The sequence below is a fragment of the Eufriesea mexicana genome, unplaced genomic scaffold, assembly GCF_001483705.2.
Source record: "Eufriesea mexicana isolate 0111107269 unplaced genomic scaffold, ASM148370v2 scaffold325, whole genome shotgun sequence".
NCBI lineage: Eukaryota > Metazoa > Arthropoda > Insecta > Hymenoptera > Apidae > Eufriesea > Eufriesea mexicana.
The window spans coordinates 1,374,251-1,395,497 of NW_016908500.1; the positions used below are offsets into that span (position 1 = coordinate 1,374,251).

Here is a 21,247-nt window from a genome sequence, read left to right on the forward strand (position 1 = left end):
TCAGGAATGCACGTCCCGAGTGTCAAAGGTATCGACACCTGAAAAAGAGAAACACGTCTTCATTTCGGATCATCGCGCAGACACTACACCAATCATTATCAGTAATAACGCGGAGAACGAGAAGATATCGGACTTCAGCGAGTCATCGCAGCAGCAACGCAACGAAGACATTGGTGAAGAAGCAGAACGTATTTCCTTGATGAGCTTGGACGGTGGATCAAAGCGAGGAACGAGTAGAAAACAGCACTGGAAATCGCAGAGTATGGGTGACAATGTGCAGCAGACAGGGAACTCTCTTCAGGCTGGCATCTCTCAAGAAGAGGAACCACAAGAGCAACCAACGTTCTCGGCAAATAGAGAGCTTTGGCAGAGACGAGCGACGTCCCAAACACAATTGAATCCACCTGCACCCCCCAATCATAAAGGTTTTCGTACCTCCCAGGAGTTTCGTGAAATGCGTCAGAAACATACTCCGGATCTCGTGATGGACTTACCTTTATCGGCACAAGACGCGAGTAAAAAGTCTGCCTCATCGAGCAGTCTAAGCAGCTCTGACGAGGAAACCCCAACGCAGCCGTCTCGAGCGGAAGCAGCTACGTCGCCAACAGGAGGGCCCGAGTCTCCTGACATGAGTACAGCTGCAGAACGATTTGCTAAACAAAATCAATGCACTTTGAAGAAAAACACTAAGTCGAACCCAGATGCATCAAAGTTGAAACGCGTAGAGACTGAGCATGATCCGGAACAAGAAACTGAGGAAATTGTTCGGTCGTCTAGTTCCAATCAGATTTCGGATTCGATGCCTTTAAGATCACCGCTTCCACCACGCTCGACGCCCAAGATAGTGGCGAAATTCGCAGATATGCATCTAACTGGCGGTAGTCAGGTATCGTCGTTCAAACCACAAATAAAGGTGAAACCAACGATTCTTAGAAAACCGGTATTACCATTCCCACATCCGCACATGAGTCCCGAGCTCGCGAGGAAAATCGAGAAACAAGCGCAGAGTGCCGAACAAACCAATTAATTGCTACGCAGGGTATCACAGAAAAAAAGAGTTTTTAGCAGCGAGGAAATATTTATTTTCAGCGATCCATGCGTGTTTGAGTAAGATTTCCAGACGCGTAGATTTGCCACTGACTTTCCATTGACCAGTTACTCCGCCCAAATCGCAAGGACACGAAGTGTGTTAGTTACTGTACCCAAAAAGAAAGGAAAGCCGGACAGCATCGCTCCCTTATATGGAATGGAACACGCAAGTTCAATTGCCAACAAACAGTTTAGTTGCATATAAAAGGTCTGATGCTGTCCTCGGGCCGAGTTTATTTTTTCTACGACTATTTTCCATTTTCGCATAATTTTTTTACCAAATGACCCGCGAAACGATGTTTCTAGTCATCGAGCGACGATTGAAAAACGATGCGAGAAATGTATAAGCGAGAAAATACATCGAAAAAGAAAAAAAACGTAAAAAAAAACATAATTTCGAGGTTAAGTAGTTTTTCGTCGATAGAATGATAGAAAAAGCGAGAGAGTGCGCAAGCGAGAGAGAGAGAGAGTGAGAGAGAGAGAGAGAGAGAGAGAGAGAGAGAGAGAGAGAACATGATTTTGTACGTTGGACGATTTGTAATTTATTGCAAGGAATATTTCTTCTCAACGTGTTATCAGTATGATGTTTGCAACAAACGTGTTCGATGTTCCTTTAAAATGCACGCGAGTGAGAATGAGTTTTAAACAAAACAAGAAGAGCCTTTTTCAGGAGTTTGTTTCTTAAAGAGAATGAGTGAGATGATTTCGGGACCTTAATCCCGAGTTATTATTATTTTTATTATTATTATTATTATTATTATCATCACTATCATTATTATTATTAACTATTATTACTTTTATTGCTATTATTAATACTATTATTATTAATATTAGTTTTTTTTCTTGGGAGGAGGGGAAAATGCTTTGACCATACTAAGCAATCCGTATCACCGATTAATATGGAACTGTCTACATATTATTGTAGAATCCTATCTCTGCTGCATGTCCATTAGAATGGTAAATTTTACCTTATTCTAAATTTATTTCTGACTTCTTTATAGGTCAGACCCCATGGATCATGATCCAATTCCTTGATCAAGTCTACCCAGCACTTTCTCTTCTTTTTTCCAATATATCCTGTGAAACATATTTTTACATCTTTGTACTTTTCTCGATGATCACCGTTGCCTTTACCTCTAGTAAATTTTCTATGTACAGATAAGCCCTCTTTTTAGAGATTCGAAATATTTTCCCGACTACCAATACGAAGAACTTGTGTCTTGTTGCCATTTTAGCCTTGGCATCGATGGTTTACAAGTGCCTACTATTAACGTCTATCGAGGCTTTAATTAGTTCTACAGAATGTGGTCTTTTAACCAATCTCAAATCCTAAATAAATTCAACTTTCTGAGGTGTTTTTCCAGCTTTTCAGGGCCTAGTTTCTTCATCGTATTTCCTTTCTTTATTGGCGCTAGGTTTTATCTCAATGGTTGCCTCTTAAAGCTGTTAAATTCATATTCTATATACTGATGGTCGCTGGGTGCCTCTGTGTCAAGTACTGACTAATATCAAATCTGTCTCATCAAATTCAGATAGACGAACATCAAGTCGATAATTATACTCTGCATTCCCCTTTTGAATATGTACTTTAAACCTATGTTTAATACTACTAGGTTATTCGCAACAGGCTTGTCAGTACAATCATGCGTCTACTATATAATTTATAATTCCCTCCCTTTCTAGCGATTTCTTCAACGACCGTGGCGCTGCCTTACTCACTCATTAATTTCCCTTCCTAAATTTCCTTCCTGAATTCTTACGAATCTTTATTCGTAAGTAGCCATAATTAAATTCGTAGAATTTAGCTACTATTAGTGTTTAAAAAAGCTCTATCTATTCTTTTTGAGACGTATTTAAACTATTCAAAGAATTTATGTCTTTTGTAATGTCCGTTAAATAGAGGAATGTAATTTAAATCAAAAGGCATTCAAGAAGCATTTCTGCTTTTCGCTAAATTTATTTACAATATTTTATGATTTTATTTTACTGATATCAAAAATTAAGCCTTGAAAGTTTTATTCTGTATTTTTTTTTTTACAATCCTTTCTTTTGTAATCCATGTAGTCACACATGCCATGCATTTCGAGCAGATGTGCCCCAAGCCTATATACTTGTAGCATTAGGATATTTCTATCTTTGTTCTTTACATCTACCATCTACCCTATCGGAATTTGTGTTATTTCAATGAATTTGCCAATCAAATTATATATCATTCGCACCATCGCGTATTTGTGAGACCCCTGGTGAGCTTCCGTCCGATCATTCAATAGCTTCTTCACCTCTCTGGTTTTTTTCAGCCTCACCATCTCAATAAATAATGTCAAGGTCAAGTCTTGTATAAAAACCTCATCACCCACAGTCTCTTTCAAGACCTGGTTAAATTTCGTCATGTTTTCGTCTTTGGAACATTCTTCAAAGATGGCTTCTTTCATCTCTAATAATTGCACAGCCACATTTTAGTAATTCGACAAAATTCCCCTCTTGGGGCTGAAACAAAATATTTCTTTGCTAATACACCAACACGTTTGTTGACCCGTCTGTAGTATAGCATTTAGTGCTTTTGGGTGCCCATTTGCTCATCTTTAACATGCATCGGTACTAGGAATCCAATCCTTGACACTGTAGTTGAATTCTCCTCACGTACGGTTTCTATGGACGGTTTAAAACTCATGGTACCTTCTCCTAATTCATTGGTGCATGAAAATGTGTTTGGATATTTCCCTTCTTCCCATTATGTTTGGGTAGCGTTCCCCTATTTGTGATTTAGGAACGCGCCGTACAGGGGTTAGAGGCTCTCCCTGTGGTTTATTATTAATATTACCTTTACGATTATTATTACTATTATTTATTATTACTATTGCTATTATTAGTGCTATTATTTATTAATACTATTACTATTATTACTATTGCTATTATTATTACTACCATTATTATTTTTATTAGTATTTCTATTTTTATTATTATCAACATGTCACGGACGTCTTTAATAAGAATTATACGACAATGATGTTCGATATATTCGAGAATAATAAGTGTACAATAATGCACGAATATTTAACGGTTTGACGTCAGTTCTAGATATGTACCAATAATTCTATTATGAGAAAAAAATTCAACGAATTCGGAAGAAAGCGATATAACACCTCGACGTATTCATGCCCTTCTTCCCTATAACCAACTTGAAAAAAAAAAAAAATTGTACTCGTTTATCGAATAATATGCATACAGTATACTTGATACTATGTGCAAGCATTCTACGAATTATACTTTGAGTGGAAAATTATGCGGAACGTGCTATAAACGATCGCGATTCCGTAGAATTAACGAGTGATGCGAATTCAGTTAAGATTGACTAACATAATACTCTATAGTTATTGATCAAATATTAGTACGAAATATTATCACATTATACCCACCGCAATAAGAAAATACCAAAGCCAATGGATTATTGCCCTTTTTCCAATTGTACCATAATATTTGTTGAACGAACACGCTGCTAAGACTTCGGTTTTATTATGATGCGTTCGTTTTTATATACTTCACGATAAGAGTTGCACCTTTACAATTGTTTCCTTTTCTATAATTATTCTCATGATAAATGATTAGTTTAATGAGAATTCAGTGTAATTTAACGTGTAATTTAATGTTGTTATGTATTTATGTCAATTTGACCTTTCGTGCAGATACAGGAGCCTAATTTGACTATTTTCCGTTACGGTTACTGATATTATCTTCAATAAAGAAACTTGCAGGCTGTATTGACCGTTTGAGAAACAAACCTGATCACATTCCCAGTTTAATTGTAGATTTTGTAAAATTTTACGGTAAGTAATTTCCTCACTTATAATTTTCTCATTTTATTATAATTCGCTGAATTTATGAGTAATTTCAATTTTATGACGAAATTAAATTGTGATTACATATTGTAAAAGAAATTTATGCAACATTGAAAGTAATTTAATATTATTTTGTATTTTTATTGTATTTAGTAGTATCATTTATCGTTACTTTACAAAAATAAAATAAATAATAAAAATTATTGTGAATAATCGTGTTCTTCGCATATATTTTTAATTATTTTAAAAAATATAATTTTCTTTATTTTCTTCGTATGCAATCAATATAAACTAATATTTAAAAAAAATCTACATATTGAATTCGCAATATTTAAGATTTTTTATATTTAAAAATTTTTTTAAATATTTTATATTTTTATTTTAATAAGTATGATATAGTTCATTTATTGTAAGTTAATTTTATAATAATTAGCTAAATACATCGATATTTTCAGAGCACATCGAATATGAATGGAAGAAAATATATTCATACTTAAAAATACGTGATAGATCAGCTAATATCAACTATTGTATATATACTATTCAGAGCTAGAAAAAAGAAGCTAGAGAATGTGATTCGATCAGACGCAGTAGTTACTGCCGCCTCTCTTCACTCATAATTTTAGCTATCCCGTACTATTGATTGAAGCAGTCATATGAAGACAAACTGAGATGCGTTAGACAGAATGAGATGATGCAAATCGAGCAATGTAATGCAGCAATCTTAATACTAATACACCAAGCTAACATTCTATTAAGGATAGGTTTTACTTTATTACATACAAGTGAAAATAATCAAGTTGTGTTAGTAAGCAGAGTAAGATCCTCGTATTCATGGATTTATTTTTAATAAATCATAGAGTGTATCTCTAAAAATACAAGAATACAAGAATTTTACTATTATGTCAGCATGTAGCGTCAACTGGCCATACGAAAACAAGGTGGGGACAGACGGAGCTAACAAGAAAACCCTCTGTGCCATTCTCCTGTTTATCTTTCCACCTCTGAATACTACATGTTCCTCGTTAAATTATAGAGATGCTCTTGTAACCTATGTGTATGCATGTTTATTAATAACAAACTTAAAAAAATTTATCAAGAATTCGTATATCAAATATTTATATTTGTATTGGCATATTTTTGCCAATTTCAATTGTTTTGTGTTTGATATTATGCGTGACCATAGGTTTCCTAAAAAAAAATGTGGTTAGTTTTCGATAATTATCACAATTTATTATACTGTTTGGCAATCGACAAATCCAGGAAGTCATTGAAAATACAATGCTGATTATTTTACCTCATATTTTTAAAATAATATATTGACTGAGCGAAAAAATACATTGCCTTTAGTTCAGTTTGTGAATAAATTTATTTGTCACATAAACTTATCTCATTTTAATATTTTTGATGCTGATGAATGATTAAGATTTTCCAACATGGAAATTGATAAAATTGTTGAAAGTATTTTTGGGTCAGATGTGTTAAATATCACTGATAGAAAATCAATGGAAAATAAAAACTCTTCAAGGTATTTTTACTAATTTGTGCTTTTTATTCCTTTATTAATATATCAATATAATAATTTTTAAATTTATGTATTAATATTTTAGAGTGTCACAGAGTTTAGACTTGGTAAATAAGTATATTGAAAATACCCTTTTAAAAGATGCTCCAGTAAAAAATGTGGAAGACACTAGAATTGGTAGAATTGGACCAAATGTAGTCCGATTTGATGTATCATCACGTTTAGGACTGTTTTCAATTTCTCCTGATAGGCTTACTGTAAGTCCTAGAAGCAATTTTAGCACAATGAGAGCAAATACAGCAGTATATCAAGGAAAATGGTTGTATGAAGTTCAGCTTGGTAGTAAAGGTCTGATGCAAATTGGATGGAGTACAGCTAATTGTAAATTTACTCAAGAATCTGGAGTTGGTATGTTGATATTTTTAATAATGTATTCTAAAAAATTATTGAACAATAATTGTTAAGTATTTCTTAATATCTATTACTGTTTCGTTGAGTAATAATTTTAAATGAATAATTCGATTTAAAATGTTTCTTTATTAGGAGATACCATTAATTCATATGCTTATGATGGAAATCGTGTTAGAAAATGGAATGTGGCTACATATGTATATGGAGAACCATGGCTTGCAGGAGACATAATTGGATGTGCATTAGATTTAGATAATGGAAATGTTGATTTCTGTAGAAATGGTAGACATCTAGGACGAGCATTTGAAAATATATCAATGGGTGCAGGTTTTGCATATTTTCCAACAGTAAGCCTTGCATTAACAGAATATTTAACAGCCAATTTTGGATCTACGCCAATGCATTATCCTTTAGAAGGATATGAACCACTACAAGCAATTCCAAAACAAGAAATACATCAAGCTATGCTATTATTTAAATGGTTCTTGAAAATAGTAGAACAGATAAATGCAAACCTTAATACGAATAAAGAGATTATGTTGCATGATGAAAATATGAGTGTACATGCCTACTTAATGTGTCTTTCAAATTGTGTTTTAAAACACATAGGACCTTTAGTGGCAATACCATATATCACAGAACATATTTTAATTCCTTTCATGCAACATCTTCCTGAATCAGAGACAAATTTTACTTCTTTATTATCAACTTGTTTAGATTTATTATGGACATTTCTCGAAGAGCATGAAATTAAGACATGTTTAGAAACTATTGTTCTCTTTTTATTATCTACTTTTAAACATGTATCTTGCTTATCTGAATACTTTGATCAGTCTAAAAGTTTACTTCTTCTAACAAAAATTTGTCAACATATATCAACACGTCAATATTTACTACAACATTTACTCTTTGATCAAGTAAGGCTTCCAAATTTCTTAAATGTTAAACCACCAGATAAAAAAGGACTAATTGACATAGTCAGTAATGTGTGGTGGGAAACAGATCCTGTAGATTTAACAGTTGAAGCTAATAAAGAAAGTTATTTGGAAGCATGTCAACAAATTAAAACTACTATTTCTGGTACAATCAGTTTCAAATGTTTTCACTATATAATTTATAGTGTTTTTATATCTGCAATTTATGTTTTACAGATTTGGAGAAATTACAAGTATTATTATTAATAATTCTTCTTGATAATTCTGATGGTAGTGAAACAAGACCAACTTCGAGAACTATATTTTTAAGAAAATTTAAATCTTTTATTCCTATAGCAAATAATGTAAGTACAGGACTATTCAATTTTCAATAATTAAAATACTTTATGTTGCATTATGTTTCTGGTCAGTATTCCTACAGATAATAATCAATAACTTCAGAATCCAGCACCAATTACACTATGTTTTATCTATCGACTTCTGGTTGCGTTCAAAACTCTATGGGATACCGAAGTTGGAACACCTTCTGTTTACGTGCCTTGCAGGTAAACTTCTGTTAAATATATTTGTATATATTTTATTTAAACTATCTTGTTAACAGTATATGCATTCTTTTGACGACGTATCACATTAAATTATACTTAACGTGCGTGTGTGTTCGTATGTAAGCATTATTAAATTTTATTTAATATTTTCGTTCTTATATACTTAAAAAAAACCGTCGATTTTATAAATCATATTTACAAATTAATTCCAGTAGTTTATTAGAAATCTCTAACTTTCCAATCAGTTTCATATTTGAATCATAACACATCTTTTAATAAAACTTGCCTTTTTCTTCCTAAATTATTATAGATATATAGCATCTGTTACTATATACAAAATTATAATTGGAAAAACTGTATTGTTGATATCCGTTTGTGTTATATGATAAATATAAGGCAATATGAAATATTTTTGAAATGCTTTTTGGTTTTCAGTAAAGTCAAAATAAAATCAAACAATATCATTTTTCATTATCCATTCATACGTATAAACTTATTAATATAAATTTACATGAAAAACTTCCTTTGTGATATATTATAAACAAGTAATATTCTATACATATATTTTCATAAGTCTGTAACGACTTCTTGAAAGCTTACATACATAAGTACTTTCCATAATTAAGCAATTAATTCACTTAATAATGTATTTCTATACATTAAAATGAACAGGATATTTTACGATGGATCGATCGACTATTCTGGAACCGATAGACTAGGTGGAGTTGTGTCTCATTTGAGCAAGCTATACAGAAGTGAACTGATACAATTGTTAGGGCCCGAACATGAAGCGATTATTACAATGGAACAGACTCCAGATTCATCTAGTTCATATACTAGGATGGCACTCGTCCGAGTATTTAATATAAATTCACTAGATCAAGGAAGATCAACAATCGTTGATACAACGCCATTGCCTATGAATTCTGTAGATGCAACTACATCTTTGCTTGAGTTGCTCAATAGCATTATTTTATTTTATCATTTTGTTGCGAAAAAGCCATTGGCAAAAGTGGCTCTTCTTAGAAATAGCATGTTAGAATATATTTCTGCTAGTCAAGATATAAAAACAAGACTAGAAGAAGTTAAGAAAAAGAAAGACTTTGAATCTGAGTCAATTCACCAAGAATTATTGAGATTGATAAACGTTTTTAATACTAAATTAATAGAACAAGGAAGACATATGGCATGGATTCGTGCTGCTTTTTATTCAGAAGAAAAACAATCACAATTAGCATGGCTTTTAAAAGTGGTTATATTAACCTTGACAAATGCTAGCTTAGAAAAAAATATGTTTAGTTTTGTACCAGAATTTTATTTGGAAGCACTAGCTGACTTATGTGTTGGTTTACGAAATCACATGCATCCAACAGCACGTATAGAAAATATTCCAGAATATCAACAAACATTTTTAAGTATAGCTAAATTTCTTTGTGATCATTTTATGGATCCTCGTATTATAAATGTAAATTCGAAAAGTACGTTACTTCTGACGTTAGCTGGATTTGTATTCAACCCATTAACATTAGAAGCTATGGAAAATGTGCCAGAAGAAAGTAGAGTAAAGCTTGTGACAAATTTACTAAAATCATATGAAAATAGAGCATGGGCTGAATCGAATTGGATTTTAGTTAGATTTTGGCAAGGTAACGGTTTCGCCTTTCGATATGAAAAAAGCCCACATCTTTTGAAAAAAGTTGGATCAAAATCATTTCGGCACGATTCAATTACTCAACCTAGAAGTACGTAATTCTTGTTTTCAGTAAATGCCCTAAAAACTGGACAATCAGTAAGCTTACTGATCTCCATTCTTTAGATCCATGTCCGTCCATTGTATACCAAAACCATGTAAGGGATGTATTATTAAAAAATGTGCAGGACACAACAGCGTTATTAAATTCCTTGCTAAATCTGTTAAACTGGACCTTTTCTGAATTTATTGGAATGGTGCAGGAGATTCGCAATGTTTCATCGAGACCCGAAAGAGTTTTTATTGAATCTGGACAACTAAAAATTTGCGCCACATGTTTCGACTTAACAATTTCTCTGTTGAGAGTTTTGGAGATGATCATCACAGTGATTCCAAACATCTTTAATAATCCGTCACAGTCTTTTAGTGAAAATCTATTATTTAGATTGTGCCAAGTACATGTTTTTATGTATTTAATACCTTTGTACTTTATTTATATATAATTATTATTATATTACTTTTTTAGTTACTTTGTCAAGTTTTAAATAGAATCAGCTCACAAACCAGTTGCTTCCAACATGTTGTATTGTTGGAAATCTCAGATTTGGAATCAGTAGATCATTTTCCAATACTGGCAGCAGTTACAGGTGTATTGCTGATATTACTCAATGATGATATGATCAACTTTAAATGTAAGTATCATTTTTACTATGCATAAAAAAATGTATAATCAAAATTCAATACATAAAAAATATTACTTCTATTAGCAAAATCCATAACAGAAGTGCCAAAAATTACTCAGACTTTATTAATAGAACCAAGTTTCCAAATGAGCACTCTTTATTTCCTGTTAGGAAATTCAAAACAAAAAGATAAACAAGAGAGAAATTTAAAAGAATTTTCTTTTTTAAACTGTAAGTATAAATATATAATTGTGTACAAACTTAAAGTAATAAATAATCATAATTTTTTGTCCTTTGTAGATCCAAATGACGTAACAAAGGAAGAAATTAAAAAAGTGGAAGACATGATTGAATATTTAGATGAATGTCGTACTATTTTGCCAAATTTAAAAATTTCAAGCGATAATGGTGATACTTGTACAATATGCTATGCACAACCTATAGCAGTAACTTTTAAACCTTGTGACCATCAAACGTGTCGTATTTGTATCGATCGACATCTTTTAAACAACAGATCATGCTTTTTTTGTAAAGTAACGATCGAAAAAGTCGTAGACCTTTCTGACAATGTATTACTCGATTTTAGTTCCAAAAGTACGACCTCAAAATAGCCTGTGGAATTGTATTAATGGCGTTATGTGAATATATTACAAATTATAGTTTGTTATGAAAATAATTGTAAAAATAAATTTTTTGTAAAAAGTTCGATAGATACTGGAGGAAATTAAACAAATTATGTAAAATATTATTAAAATTTTATTTATTTATTATTATTTTTTAATATTATTCCATATATGCAGTACAAAAATAAAAAATTACAAATTTCAATTTTTAAAAACTTTCTGATTTTCTATCACAATTATAATAATATATCAGTGTATAATAAAATATTTGTTTAAGTAATAACAAGACTTATTAATTACAATAAGTAGTAATAATTAGTTTAGGTATTGCAATACTTAAACAGTATTACAAATTATTTTATGGCCAAAATATTATAAGCTATTTTTGTTTATTAAGTTTTGTTCAATGTTTAAATTGAGTAAAATATATTAAGTACATAAACTCTCTCTTAACTGTCTAAAACCAGTTATTACTGGAGTTTCTTTAGGCGTTATATTCAAATCTTTTATTGCTTCTACAAATACAACACCAGATGTAAACGCACCAAGTGCAGTAATAAAAATTGCAAAAAATATTAGCAGTCGATCTTTATTTAAATGTAATTCAGAATCTTTTAAAAGTGTACATTGAAACAAGCAAATGCCTGGAAAGATAAAGATGAAAGCTGCTGACAAGGTCCCTAGTAAATTAATAACTGGTGAAATGTCTGGTACAAATACTGCAATTATTAATGACAGTATGTACCAGATCAGTGTAATAAAAATTCTACATTTTATTGTTACATTAATGTCCAATCCTAAAAGACTTAAAAGCGCATCACGACCACAGTACAAAATAATTGGATATGTGGTAAAATTTTTAATTGCAATGAATATAATGCCTAAAGTAAGAATTATGCTTTTATCAGCATAGCCTTGAAGTATATCACTGGGTACTTTGCCAGCACCAAATGTTGCATATCCAAAGATACCAACTATTGTATAAACAATAAAGCAAATAATCATGCTTGCTATGGCACATAATATAAATTTGTTGATTTTTCGCTCTTTCATGCAAGCATACATTGGTATTGCTGTCATATGATTCTGCAAATATAATATAATGTAATGAAAAAAATCTTTTATAAAAGAGTAACTTTTTTAGGTTTTTCATGTAGAAAATTGTAATTCTGTTGAAAATATAATACCTGATATGCAAAACAAATTATTGGAATTATTTGAAGTGCTTCAAATTTATTATCAGGCCATATTTTCATAGGATTATTGGGAGTTTCTATGTTTGTAAAATATTTATAGACTACTAATAATGCTACATATAAAATAGTTACACAACCAATAGAACTAACGTAACCTAATATATCCAGTTTTTTAAAAAAACATAATGGCAATATAAATATACTACTTGTTACAACTGTAACAAATGTTCTTGATAAATACCTAAAATAATAAATTTGCTAAGAGAAAAACAATCATATTAATAAAATTATTTTTTACAATATATTTTTATTTTAGTTACCATGTATGACAATAGTCAAGTCCATAGTACGTTGCTAAAACTCGGTCAAATTGATCACCAATAACTATTAAAAATGTTAAGCAACATCCAAAACTATATATCATAATACAAAAGGCACATAAAAGAAATGATCTTTGTCCATAAAAATTAGCAAACACATCCTGCATAGAAGAGGTATTTGTAATGTCACTGCAATTGGCCAAAATTATAAGCGCTGCAGTGATAAAAATGAGTGATATAAGTTGTACACTAATAGATGTAACCAATCCTCCAGCTTTATCAAAAGCCTGTGGAAAGTTTAAAAGGCCAGCTCCTAAGGTAGTATTAACAATTAAAAAAATTGTTCTTAATATGTTAGTTCCTGCAAACATCACAAACAATTGCAGCTTTAAAATATGCTATGATCTGAGTTCTATTGAATTTTAAAATCTCATTAACTTGTTTTCTTCTTATCACACTATTATAGAAACAAGATTTACAATCAAATATTAATTTAGTCCACATGTAATACATAAATTTAAATTATTAGAGAAAACGAGTAATTGAGATCTTCTAATTACATTATTACTACATATTTTAAAAAAAGGTAGGAATAAGTGAAAAATAATAAACAAACTACCTGATCGAGTATTTTGGTGATTATGGTTAATCGTAGGACTTGGTGCAGTGCATAATAACATATCATTGGTAATAAGTTGTTCCATATCTCCTACTAAGTAATTCATATTTAATGATCACAGACTGAACGGTTATTTCTGACTACCAAAACTGCCCGTTTTACCTCGAATGATACATTTCTTTAAGTGAAAACAATACATATGTATATCGGCATATCTACGATTTGACAGTCGGATCAAAGGTCACTAGAGAAAAATATCGCACTGTGTTTGTTATTTTAATGGGTCAAATAACAACATTGTCGATTCAAGAAATATATTATTTCAGTCATATTTTACTGGTGAAATTTAAACTTTTTATCTTAAAGCTGCCGATTGAATCCGCGTGAGGTCGCTTAGTAATTTTGTTACTAAGTTTAAAAATTTGTTAAAAGACAAGTTATAATATCGCATTTTTTTTAAAGCTAATTAAAATAAAAACATTAAAATATTAAAAAAAGTTTTGCTATTTTATAATATTTAACAAGAAAATTGTTATTTGATCTAACAAGATAGAAACAAATTATTAACTGTATATATATGTATGCAAAATATTTTGTATACATTTTTTTTATGTTGTGTATACAAAATATGTTTAAAACAAAATAAATAGTGCAAAAATTAAAAATATATTAAAAACTAGTATTTATAAATTGTATTTTATGTAAATTATCTTCAATATATCAATAAATATGCAAAGATTGTGTGGGAAGATACAAAATTTCAACATATCTGAATTTATTTTAGTACTTTATTATAAATATTTGTGTTATCTATATATATATATCTCATTATTAAAAATTACTAAATAAATATTTAAATGTTACGTGTATGCAAAAAGAAATAAATATATATAAAAAATAAAAAATTATCTAACATTTAGGAGCACTTGTATATATTCTGACACCATGCATATCCTTAATCTCTTCTTTAAGTGCCTATGAAAATAATTAAAATTAGTATGTATCAATAATATTTTAATATCTTTCTTGATATCTTTCTTACTTCATTAATTAATCGATGCTGCTTAATAGTGTTTAATCCTTTAAATTCTGGTGCAATGACATTTATTTCAAACATTGCACCACATCCTCCTAAAATAAATTATAAATATTTCTTCAAATTTCAAAGGAATACAAAAAACAGAAAAAATATATGAAAACATCACAAAGTAAAATATTTTTGATAACTATTCTATAACTATTAAATTATTTAGATTAATAATTTTTACATGCATTCTGAGTGTCTAAATTATTATCTAAGTATTTCTATATAATAATACGATTCTTGACATCAATGTTTATATGACTGTATATAATATTGATTATTTGTTTAAGAAATTATACAATCTCTCAAATAAATAAACCAATTTTTTTCATATCTTTATCTAAAAATATAATTACATGTTTGTATAAAAAATGTATTTTATTGCCTTATACCTGATATATCATTTACTTCTATAACTTTAGCTTCGGGAAATTTGTTTCTTAAAATTGATATCATTTTTTCCTCAGATTGTTTACCAGCCAATATTCTGTTAGAACCATTCCACACCCTCGAGAGAAGCTGCAAAACTTTCATTTTATTCATCTTTCGCATTCTTGAAGAATTTGTGTTATTTATTTTGTTTTAATGTTTTAGAAGGAAAATATGGAAATAGGATATTGGTAATTTCTTCAAATGTAAATAATGAATATTTAATGGGCTGGTTTCAGCATATTAAGAAAGAAAATTATACGTATTATAAAGTTTATCTGGTTATGGAGCAATCTGCACTGAGGTAAACGTGCAGTTACGTTAGAGAATATGTTTTGTACCTACCGAAATATTACGAAAATTTGACATAAACACTCGACCGAACATAGTTATTATGACAGATCGCGTTAGTGTAATCTTCATTTGTTCTTGTATTTAGAATCCAATGCGTGACAGTTTTTCGTTGAAAACAATTAAATAAAAGAAATACTCAACCTTACAGAGCATGTAAGTAACACTGTTTGTTTCAGGATCAGCTGATTTTTAAGGAGAATCACGATAGCGCCATCTATTTAATCTAGAACGTTATAGAAAAAGAAAAAGAAACTTATTACATATGTATCTTCTTATAAAAGAAAATTACATATTTCTTTATTTAGTAGTAAATATTACTCATATGTGAAAAATAAAAAGATCGAATATTATAATTGAAAATTATATAACCTTAAATTTAGTAAATTTTATACAAATTTATTCATAAAATTGCATCAATAATATTTTTCTAGTATATAAAAATATTGTAAATATTGAGAAGTAATAAAAAAATATTTATTGACAAAATATTAGTATAATTCTAAAATTACATTACAATTTATTGGGTTTCATATATATATTATTATGTAATTAATTAATGATATAAAAATCTAAAAATAACATACTATTAATATTTACATGTATTTATTTATAGCCAATAAAATAAAAAAATAAAAATTTTATTATCTGTAAAGTTAACACTAAAAATGATCTTAAGAATATATATAAATATACAACTATATGTTATATATTATACAAAAGAATTTTTCAATTGACGAATATCCATCTCTTTCATAAAATGTAAGGTTAGTCTATTATTGCTCACTAATTCAGCTTTCGCAACTAAAATTACATGCTATTTTTACTAAATGTTATGTCACAACCGACATAATTTTTATCCATGTTTCCAAGTAAATCGTGCATGTTTCATTGATATTCAAGAAAACAGTTTATTACTCTATTCCTAACAGAATGGATAGATTTATCGCAAGAAAATGTCATCTCGTTCGATAATTTACAATGTGTTTGAGTAATCATACACACAACAAGGCCCCCGGTTCGTGATGATGCAATTAACGCAACCTTTCCTAGGATTTCGTAATTTTCTGTCGATCAAAAGGCTTTGTGAAATGAGCGCACAACAGGTAACATCGTTCTGTAGATTAGGTCTAATGAATGATTCGCTAGCTGTAGATAAATTTGCACGTAAACACATATATTGCAAGTGGAAATCGAGAACACGCGCGTATGCGCACGCACGATAAACTTGGCAGAGGATGACGTAGATTAACACGGGCTCGAGTGTAACCTTGATCCGTACATTGCAGCCTCTCTCTCCCTTTACCCTGCGACCCCTGATCCTGCTATTTCATCCAAGCTCAAACGCTTCAGGAGTAAGAGCGGAACTCATGTACAACAAATCGACGCGTACGACGTCCTCTTCTCCGAAATTCATGTTTATTACGAATCCAATGATACATTGCGAAAGACTCACGAAGTGAAATCAGTTCGCCTTACGCTTGTACATGGTTTCTTGAAGGGGCAGGGGATTGTGGAACAAGGAAGTGGCAAAGATATTATCGATTCGCCAGAGCTCACGAGTTAACGGTTTGTTTACACGAGCGTGGGGGAAAGTGCGCATGCGCGGCAGAACCAAAACAATAATAAGAGAGTAGAAGGTTTGTGGCTAGCGGACGAGCGGTCGCTCGCTTTAGATGTACGAACGTTGTCGTGTCCTTTTCATTCGAATGTCTGTAAGTCAGTCGAACGACAAACATTCAACTTCTACCTCTCTGAAAACAGTTGCTTGGTGATCGTTCCAAGTATTACAATCGTCTTGATTCCGAACGTATACGCTGTGGTGCCGGAGCCAGACTTGCGTCAAAACGTGTATTATTGTGCAACGTGTGCTTGAACTGAAATGTAATACGACCGAGAGAGAAACAATGTTGACGTTGAAGTAACTGCAGTCGTGTTAAAAAAAGAGACGGAGAAGAGAATCTGTATACGTTGAACGAATTAGCGTGTATATATATTGCACGAGTATATGAGTAAGCTATGCATATGTCAGTGAGAATGTATTCATTCAATTCTTTGAAGTAAAGCACGAGCAAAACTTGATGATTCGTCCAACATTCGAGAAAAGGAAAGGCTTGAAGAGAGGGGGAAGGATAGGTGGTGCGTATTTACACAGTGAATCACGCGTTCCATGCGATTACGAGACGCGGCTGGTAGTTTAGGCCATCTATGTTTACACGAACGTTTCTAAATATGTTCGTAAACATCAAGTGCATGTCAAACTGGAGAAACTAAAAGCACAGGTTGATCACTTCAACTACTACCTGATCGTATACTAATTAAAGACGAATATATTTTACGTATGTAAAAAATTCAAGAAAAAGAAGAGGAGAAAAACATACTTGGAAGACTATTGTGTAGTGTGTGCAGTGTGAAAAACGTTTCGTGTGTATTTACGAAAGGAAAAAAAGAGAGAAGGAGAAAGGGAAAGAAAGAGAGAGGACAATAACACGTTGGCCGAGAGCGCGGCTTTATTGTGCCCGCTGCTCGCCCGTATCGTAGACGTGGAGGTGTAAACACGGCATTCGTGCCATTGTCCTTTTGTTCTCGTAGCCGGTGAACGGGGGAAAGTACGTACGCCATGCCGAGCGCCGAGGAAACAACGTACTTGATCGAAGTAGTGCCGAACACGACGCAAGACTTCCTCTCCCGCGACGTGGACCTTCTTGTATCGCAGATTAAAGAAAATCTTCGACTATCCAGCTTGAAGGCTAAGTCCAGCATCAGTCATAAAAGTCGACCGTCGCCTTACCAAATACCGTCGAGATCGTGGGCAGACCCAAATAGCTGCGAGATATGCGGCACGAAAAATACCGGTGACCACGATCATCGTCATCACCTAAGTCATCATCATCATCACCATCATCATCATCATCATCATAAAAGGCCCACTACAAGGGACGACGACCCATATGAGCTTCTACAGGAATTGCTCAGAGAAGGTGGTTTAATAAAAGAGGCTGTGAAAAGACTTCAAGCGAATCTCGTCGACTTGGATAATTCTGAGGAGGAAGAAGATGACAAACAATCGTCGACGGTTTATCGAAGAAAACCATACTTTTACGATTCCGAAGATGAACATTTACCACCGGTTTACGAGCCACTTGAGCTTTGAAACTGAATTATCGTGTAGCCGGCTCTAACCGGTATGGGATTTAAAGAAAGATTCATAGTGTACGGATGAGGGTGAAAAAAGTTCGGTGTCCTTTATTAACGGCCGTTTTCGTTCCCCGATTTACCTATCTACGGTATATCGTGCGTGCGTGTATGCGTATGTATATGTGTGTGTGGGCGTGTGTGTGTACACACGAAAAGGTGTTGTCAAATGAGAACATTCGCCCCCTAAGTGAAACATATGTGGCTCGTATCGAAAGAAAGTACAACGAGGTAAACATAATTAGCCAAAAACTCGCCTTACATGGCCGTGTTTGTAAATATGGTATGTTGTTATTCGAAGCAGTTTCACGCACAGGGCTTCGGGTAACTTCGGCTAAGATCGTCAGCATATCGACAGTCCACGAGGCTTACGTGGAAGACATGGCCGCCTCGATCGAGCCCTCGGATTCGATTTACATGACAACAAAGTTCATCGTTTTTTAAAAGTACGAGTTCGTCCCTCTTTGAATAAAGAAAAAGATAAAGAAGAGTTCCTGAGTGCTGTTCGCGTCCAGGGTAATAGAAAATGAAATTTTGGAAACAGTGATCGATGATAATACTGCAAAACTGTTTATGATTGAAACTGTATATAATTCAGTCTTTTCTATACAAAAATTTCCAGTTTTCCATTTGTTTTGATAAGTTCTTCGTTTTTTTTTATAATTATGCAAAGTAATTTTTGATAGCATACCGTTAATGCGAAATATCTATTTAAACGAAAAAGAAAAAAAAAAGAAAAACGAGAAAGAAAGAAACGTTGGCAACTCTTATGACCTAACGTGAATCGACAGCATAATAAACCAGCATAGTAATTTAATGCTTATTTGAATTCTTCTGTTACTTCTATTATAGTTATTTTTTAATAGCGTGAAATGCAGAAAAGAGCACGCGTATGAACGAAAAGTATCCTATAGGATATATTAGTTGAAAAATTTGGCTCGATTTATTCGGGCTGTTATAGTCCAGTCACTATTAGAGGAGTCAACTAAGTAAATCGTTTGAGAAATCAATCAACGAATTATACAGGGTGTTTGGTTTAACTAGAAATTATCAAGTATCTCAAGAAATATGGGAGATACGAAAAAATATTTCAGATAAACGTTGTAGGGTTTAGGTTAGACGTTCTCGAGATATGAGCTTTCAAAAATTGATATGCTGCCGGCATTTTACAGCCACTATTAGTGTATAAAGTCCAACCATGCAACCTCCTCGCGATCGACATTGAGTAATACTAATGCTGACAGCGTGTCAACTTTGAAAATTCATATCTAGAGAGTGCTTTGTACAAAAGATAAAAGTAGGTAAAGTTTGAAAAATATTTTGATGTAATCGACAAAAATATGTAATAAAATGATATAGGTCCACATTTAAAGATTTAATCGCAGTATTTACACAGCTTTTCAAGGCTATGACTAGGTCAAATAAATATTAGTACCGTCTGTCCTCTTAGATACCCTATAACTTTTGTCTGAAGCATTTTTTCATATCTCGTATATTTTTCGATGTATTTAACAGTTTCTACTTAAATCTGATACACCGTAGGAACGTTTTTGCGCGCGGAAGCATTGCAATTCGAAGGATGGTGATCTCATTTACGTTTTTTATTTTTCTTCTGCACAACGAACGAGTTATTCGGTTGAAATAGAACAACAATGTAACGTTCGTTAGTTGAGTTATATACATATGTATATATATACACACAAACATATATATATACACATATGTATATTATTACATATATATATATATGTATGTATGTATATATATATACTTTCAAATTATTTTTCATAATTACACGCACACAGATTACCGCCATTTTGTGCGTCTGAAAGTATTTAGCAGGCTTGGTTAAAGAGAGACAGTAAACCAACTTGTAAAGTACGCGAGCGCGTGAGTTTGTTACACGATCAACACATAGTAGGTTTACATTCGCTCCGCATATATTAAGTACATATATAGTTATTTATCACTATCGATCGTTAGCGACGTAACAAATGCTGTACGCGCGTGTAAATTTGTTCTACACGCATATATATATATTATATATATATATGCATATTGGGTGCACATGCGTGTTCGGTTTAACGGTAGAGTGTGATTCATTTTACGATATCGGAACTGTTGAGAAGAACCGGATAGGTGGATTGTAGCGTGTCACCCTGCGAGATGCCGGCGGAACATTCATGGTGTCGAGCATTGTGTCATGTCTACGCATTGTACAAATGTTGACTAGTTCATGACTGCAAATATTGGATTAGATCACAGTTCCGATGAACACGTGATTATACGAACGAATGAATGAAGAATTAGTACGTTTTTTTTTTTTGGTATGGATCGTGTGTCTGTGTATTTAGTGATTGGGTTTATGTAGGTATGAGTGCGAGTAGACAATGAGAAATTTGTCTTTAAATTTACCGTTAAAGTGTAAATTAAGGAAGCTATATACCTCGTTGTGATGGTCGGATTTGTCATCCGACGAACCTTAATTATGAATAAACAAGTAAAAAATTTCATTTTAGTCTTTTTTTTATATTTTTCCCAATATTTTTTTTTATACTTTCCTAATTTTTAGGAAATTATTATTTTCGTTATTTTTATTAGTTTTTATATCAATGATTATTAACTTTCAAATTTATACCGTGTATTGATAAGGTTATATATATCTACTTTAAAATTTGTTACGAAATGTTATCCGATCACATTGATGTATGAGAAG

At 31.9% G+C, this 21,247-nt stretch overlaps 5 protein-coding genes across 5 annotated transcripts in view; 3 read left to right on the top strand and 2 right to left on the bottom strand.

Annotated features, from left to right (window-relative positions):
• Positions 1 to 1,710, top strand: part of LOC108556116 (SLIT-ROBO Rho GTPase-activating protein 1) — a 60,385-nt gene extending 58,675 nt beyond the window's left edge. Inside the window, exon 12 of the mRNA XM_017912073.1 lies at positions 5 to 1,710. Within this exon, the coding sequence (XP_017767562.1) occupies positions 5 to 1,027 (1,023 nt within the window). The 3' untranslated portion in view covers positions 1,028 to 1,710. The remainder of the gene's footprint in view (positions 1 to 4) is intronic.
• Positions 1,711 to 6,361: 4,651 nt separating this feature from the next.
• LOC108556130 (Kip1 ubiquitination-promoting complex subunit 1) lies at positions 6,362 to 11,339 on the top strand. Its single transcript, XM_017912094.1, has 10 exons — positions 6,362 to 6,453; positions 6,536 to 6,858; positions 6,994 to 7,941; positions 8,013 to 8,140; positions 8,238 to 8,341; positions 9,014 to 10,083; positions 10,158 to 10,486; positions 10,558 to 10,723; positions 10,799 to 10,945; positions 11,015 to 11,339. The coding sequence occupies exons 1-10, from the start codon at positions 6,362 to 6,364 to the stop codon at positions 11,323 to 11,325; spliced, it is 3,618 nt and encodes a 1,205-aa protein (XP_017767583.1). The 3' UTR covers positions 11,326 to 11,339.
• A 369-nt stretch (positions 11,340 to 11,708) lies between these two features.
• On the bottom strand, positions 11,709 to 13,783 carry LOC108556154 (putative sodium-coupled neutral amino acid transporter 7). The gene is made up of 4 exons (XM_017912124.1): positions 13,473 to 13,783; positions 12,854 to 13,214; positions 12,525 to 12,774; positions 11,709 to 12,423 (listed from the first exon to the last, which is right to left on the bottom strand). Exons 1-4 carry the CDS (start codon positions 13,576 to 13,578, stop codon positions 11,767 to 11,769), a joined length of 1,374 nt encoding a protein of 457 aa, XP_017767613.1. The 5' UTR covers positions 13,579 to 13,783; the 3' UTR covers positions 11,709 to 11,766.
• Positions 13,784 to 14,381: 598 nt separating this feature from the next.
• LOC108556117 (bolA-like protein 3) lies at positions 14,382 to 15,515 on the bottom strand. The gene is made up of 4 exons (XM_017912074.1): positions 15,331 to 15,515; positions 14,949 to 15,075; positions 14,515 to 14,603; positions 14,382 to 14,447 (listed from the first exon to the last, which is right to left on the bottom strand). Exons 1-4 carry the CDS (start codon positions 15,406 to 15,408, stop codon positions 14,382 to 14,384), a joined length of 360 nt encoding a protein of 119 aa, XP_017767563.1. The 5' UTR covers positions 15,409 to 15,515.
• An 830-nt stretch (positions 15,516 to 16,345) lies between these two features.
• LOC108556173 (lysine-specific demethylase 7A) lies at positions 16,346 to 20,227 on the top strand. The gene has a single exon (XM_017912157.1). It carries the CDS (start codon positions 17,957 to 17,959, stop codon positions 18,488 to 18,490), a length of 534 nt encoding a protein of 177 aa, XP_017767646.1. The 5' UTR covers positions 16,346 to 17,956; the 3' UTR covers positions 18,491 to 20,227.
• The last annotated feature ends 1,020 nt before the right edge of the window (positions 20,228 to 21,247 follow it).

Excerpts from the sequence above, each read along its gene's own strand:
- LOC108556130 (XM_017912094.1), top strand. The coding sequence starts at position 6,362 with ATGGAAATTGATAAAATTGTTGAAAGTATTTTTGGGTCAGATGTGTTA. Across the intron at positions 8,141-8,237 it reads TTATTCCTATAGCAAATAAT|AATCCAGCACCAATTACACT; the intron begins GTAAGTACAGGA and ends CAATAACTTCAG. Across the intron at positions 10,487-10,557 it reads TATTATTTAGATTGTGCCAA|TTACTTTGTCAAGTTTTAAA; the intron begins GTACATGTTTTT and ends TTACTTTTTTAG.
- LOC108556154 (XM_017912124.1), bottom strand. The coding sequence starts at position 13,578 with ATGAATTACTTAGTAGGAGATATGGAACAACTTATTACCAATGATATG. Across the intron at positions 13,215-13,472 it reads TCACCAAAATACTCGATCAG|GAACTAACATATTAAGAACA; the intron begins GTAGTTTGTTTA and ends TGATGTTTGCAG. Across the intron at positions 12,775-12,853 it reads CTTGACTATTGTCATACATG|GTATTTATCAAGAACATTTG; the intron begins GTAACTAAAATA and ends TTATTATTTTAG.
- LOC108556117 (XM_017912074.1), bottom strand. The coding sequence starts at position 15,408 with ATGAAGATTACACTAACGCGATCTGTCATAATAACTATGTTCGGTCGA. Across the intron at positions 15,076-15,330 it reads CAAATTTTCGTAATATTTCG|CTTCTCTCGAGGGTGTGGAA; the intron begins GTAGGTACAAAA and ends AAAGTTTTGCAG. Across the intron at positions 14,604-14,948 it reads AGAAGTAAATGATATATCAG|GAGGATGTGGTGCAATGTTT; the intron begins GTATAAGGCAAT and ends AATTTATTTTAG.
- LOC108556173 (XM_017912157.1), top strand. The coding sequence starts at position 17,957 with ATGCCGAGCGCCGAGGAAACAACGTACTTGATCGAAGTAGTGCCGAAC.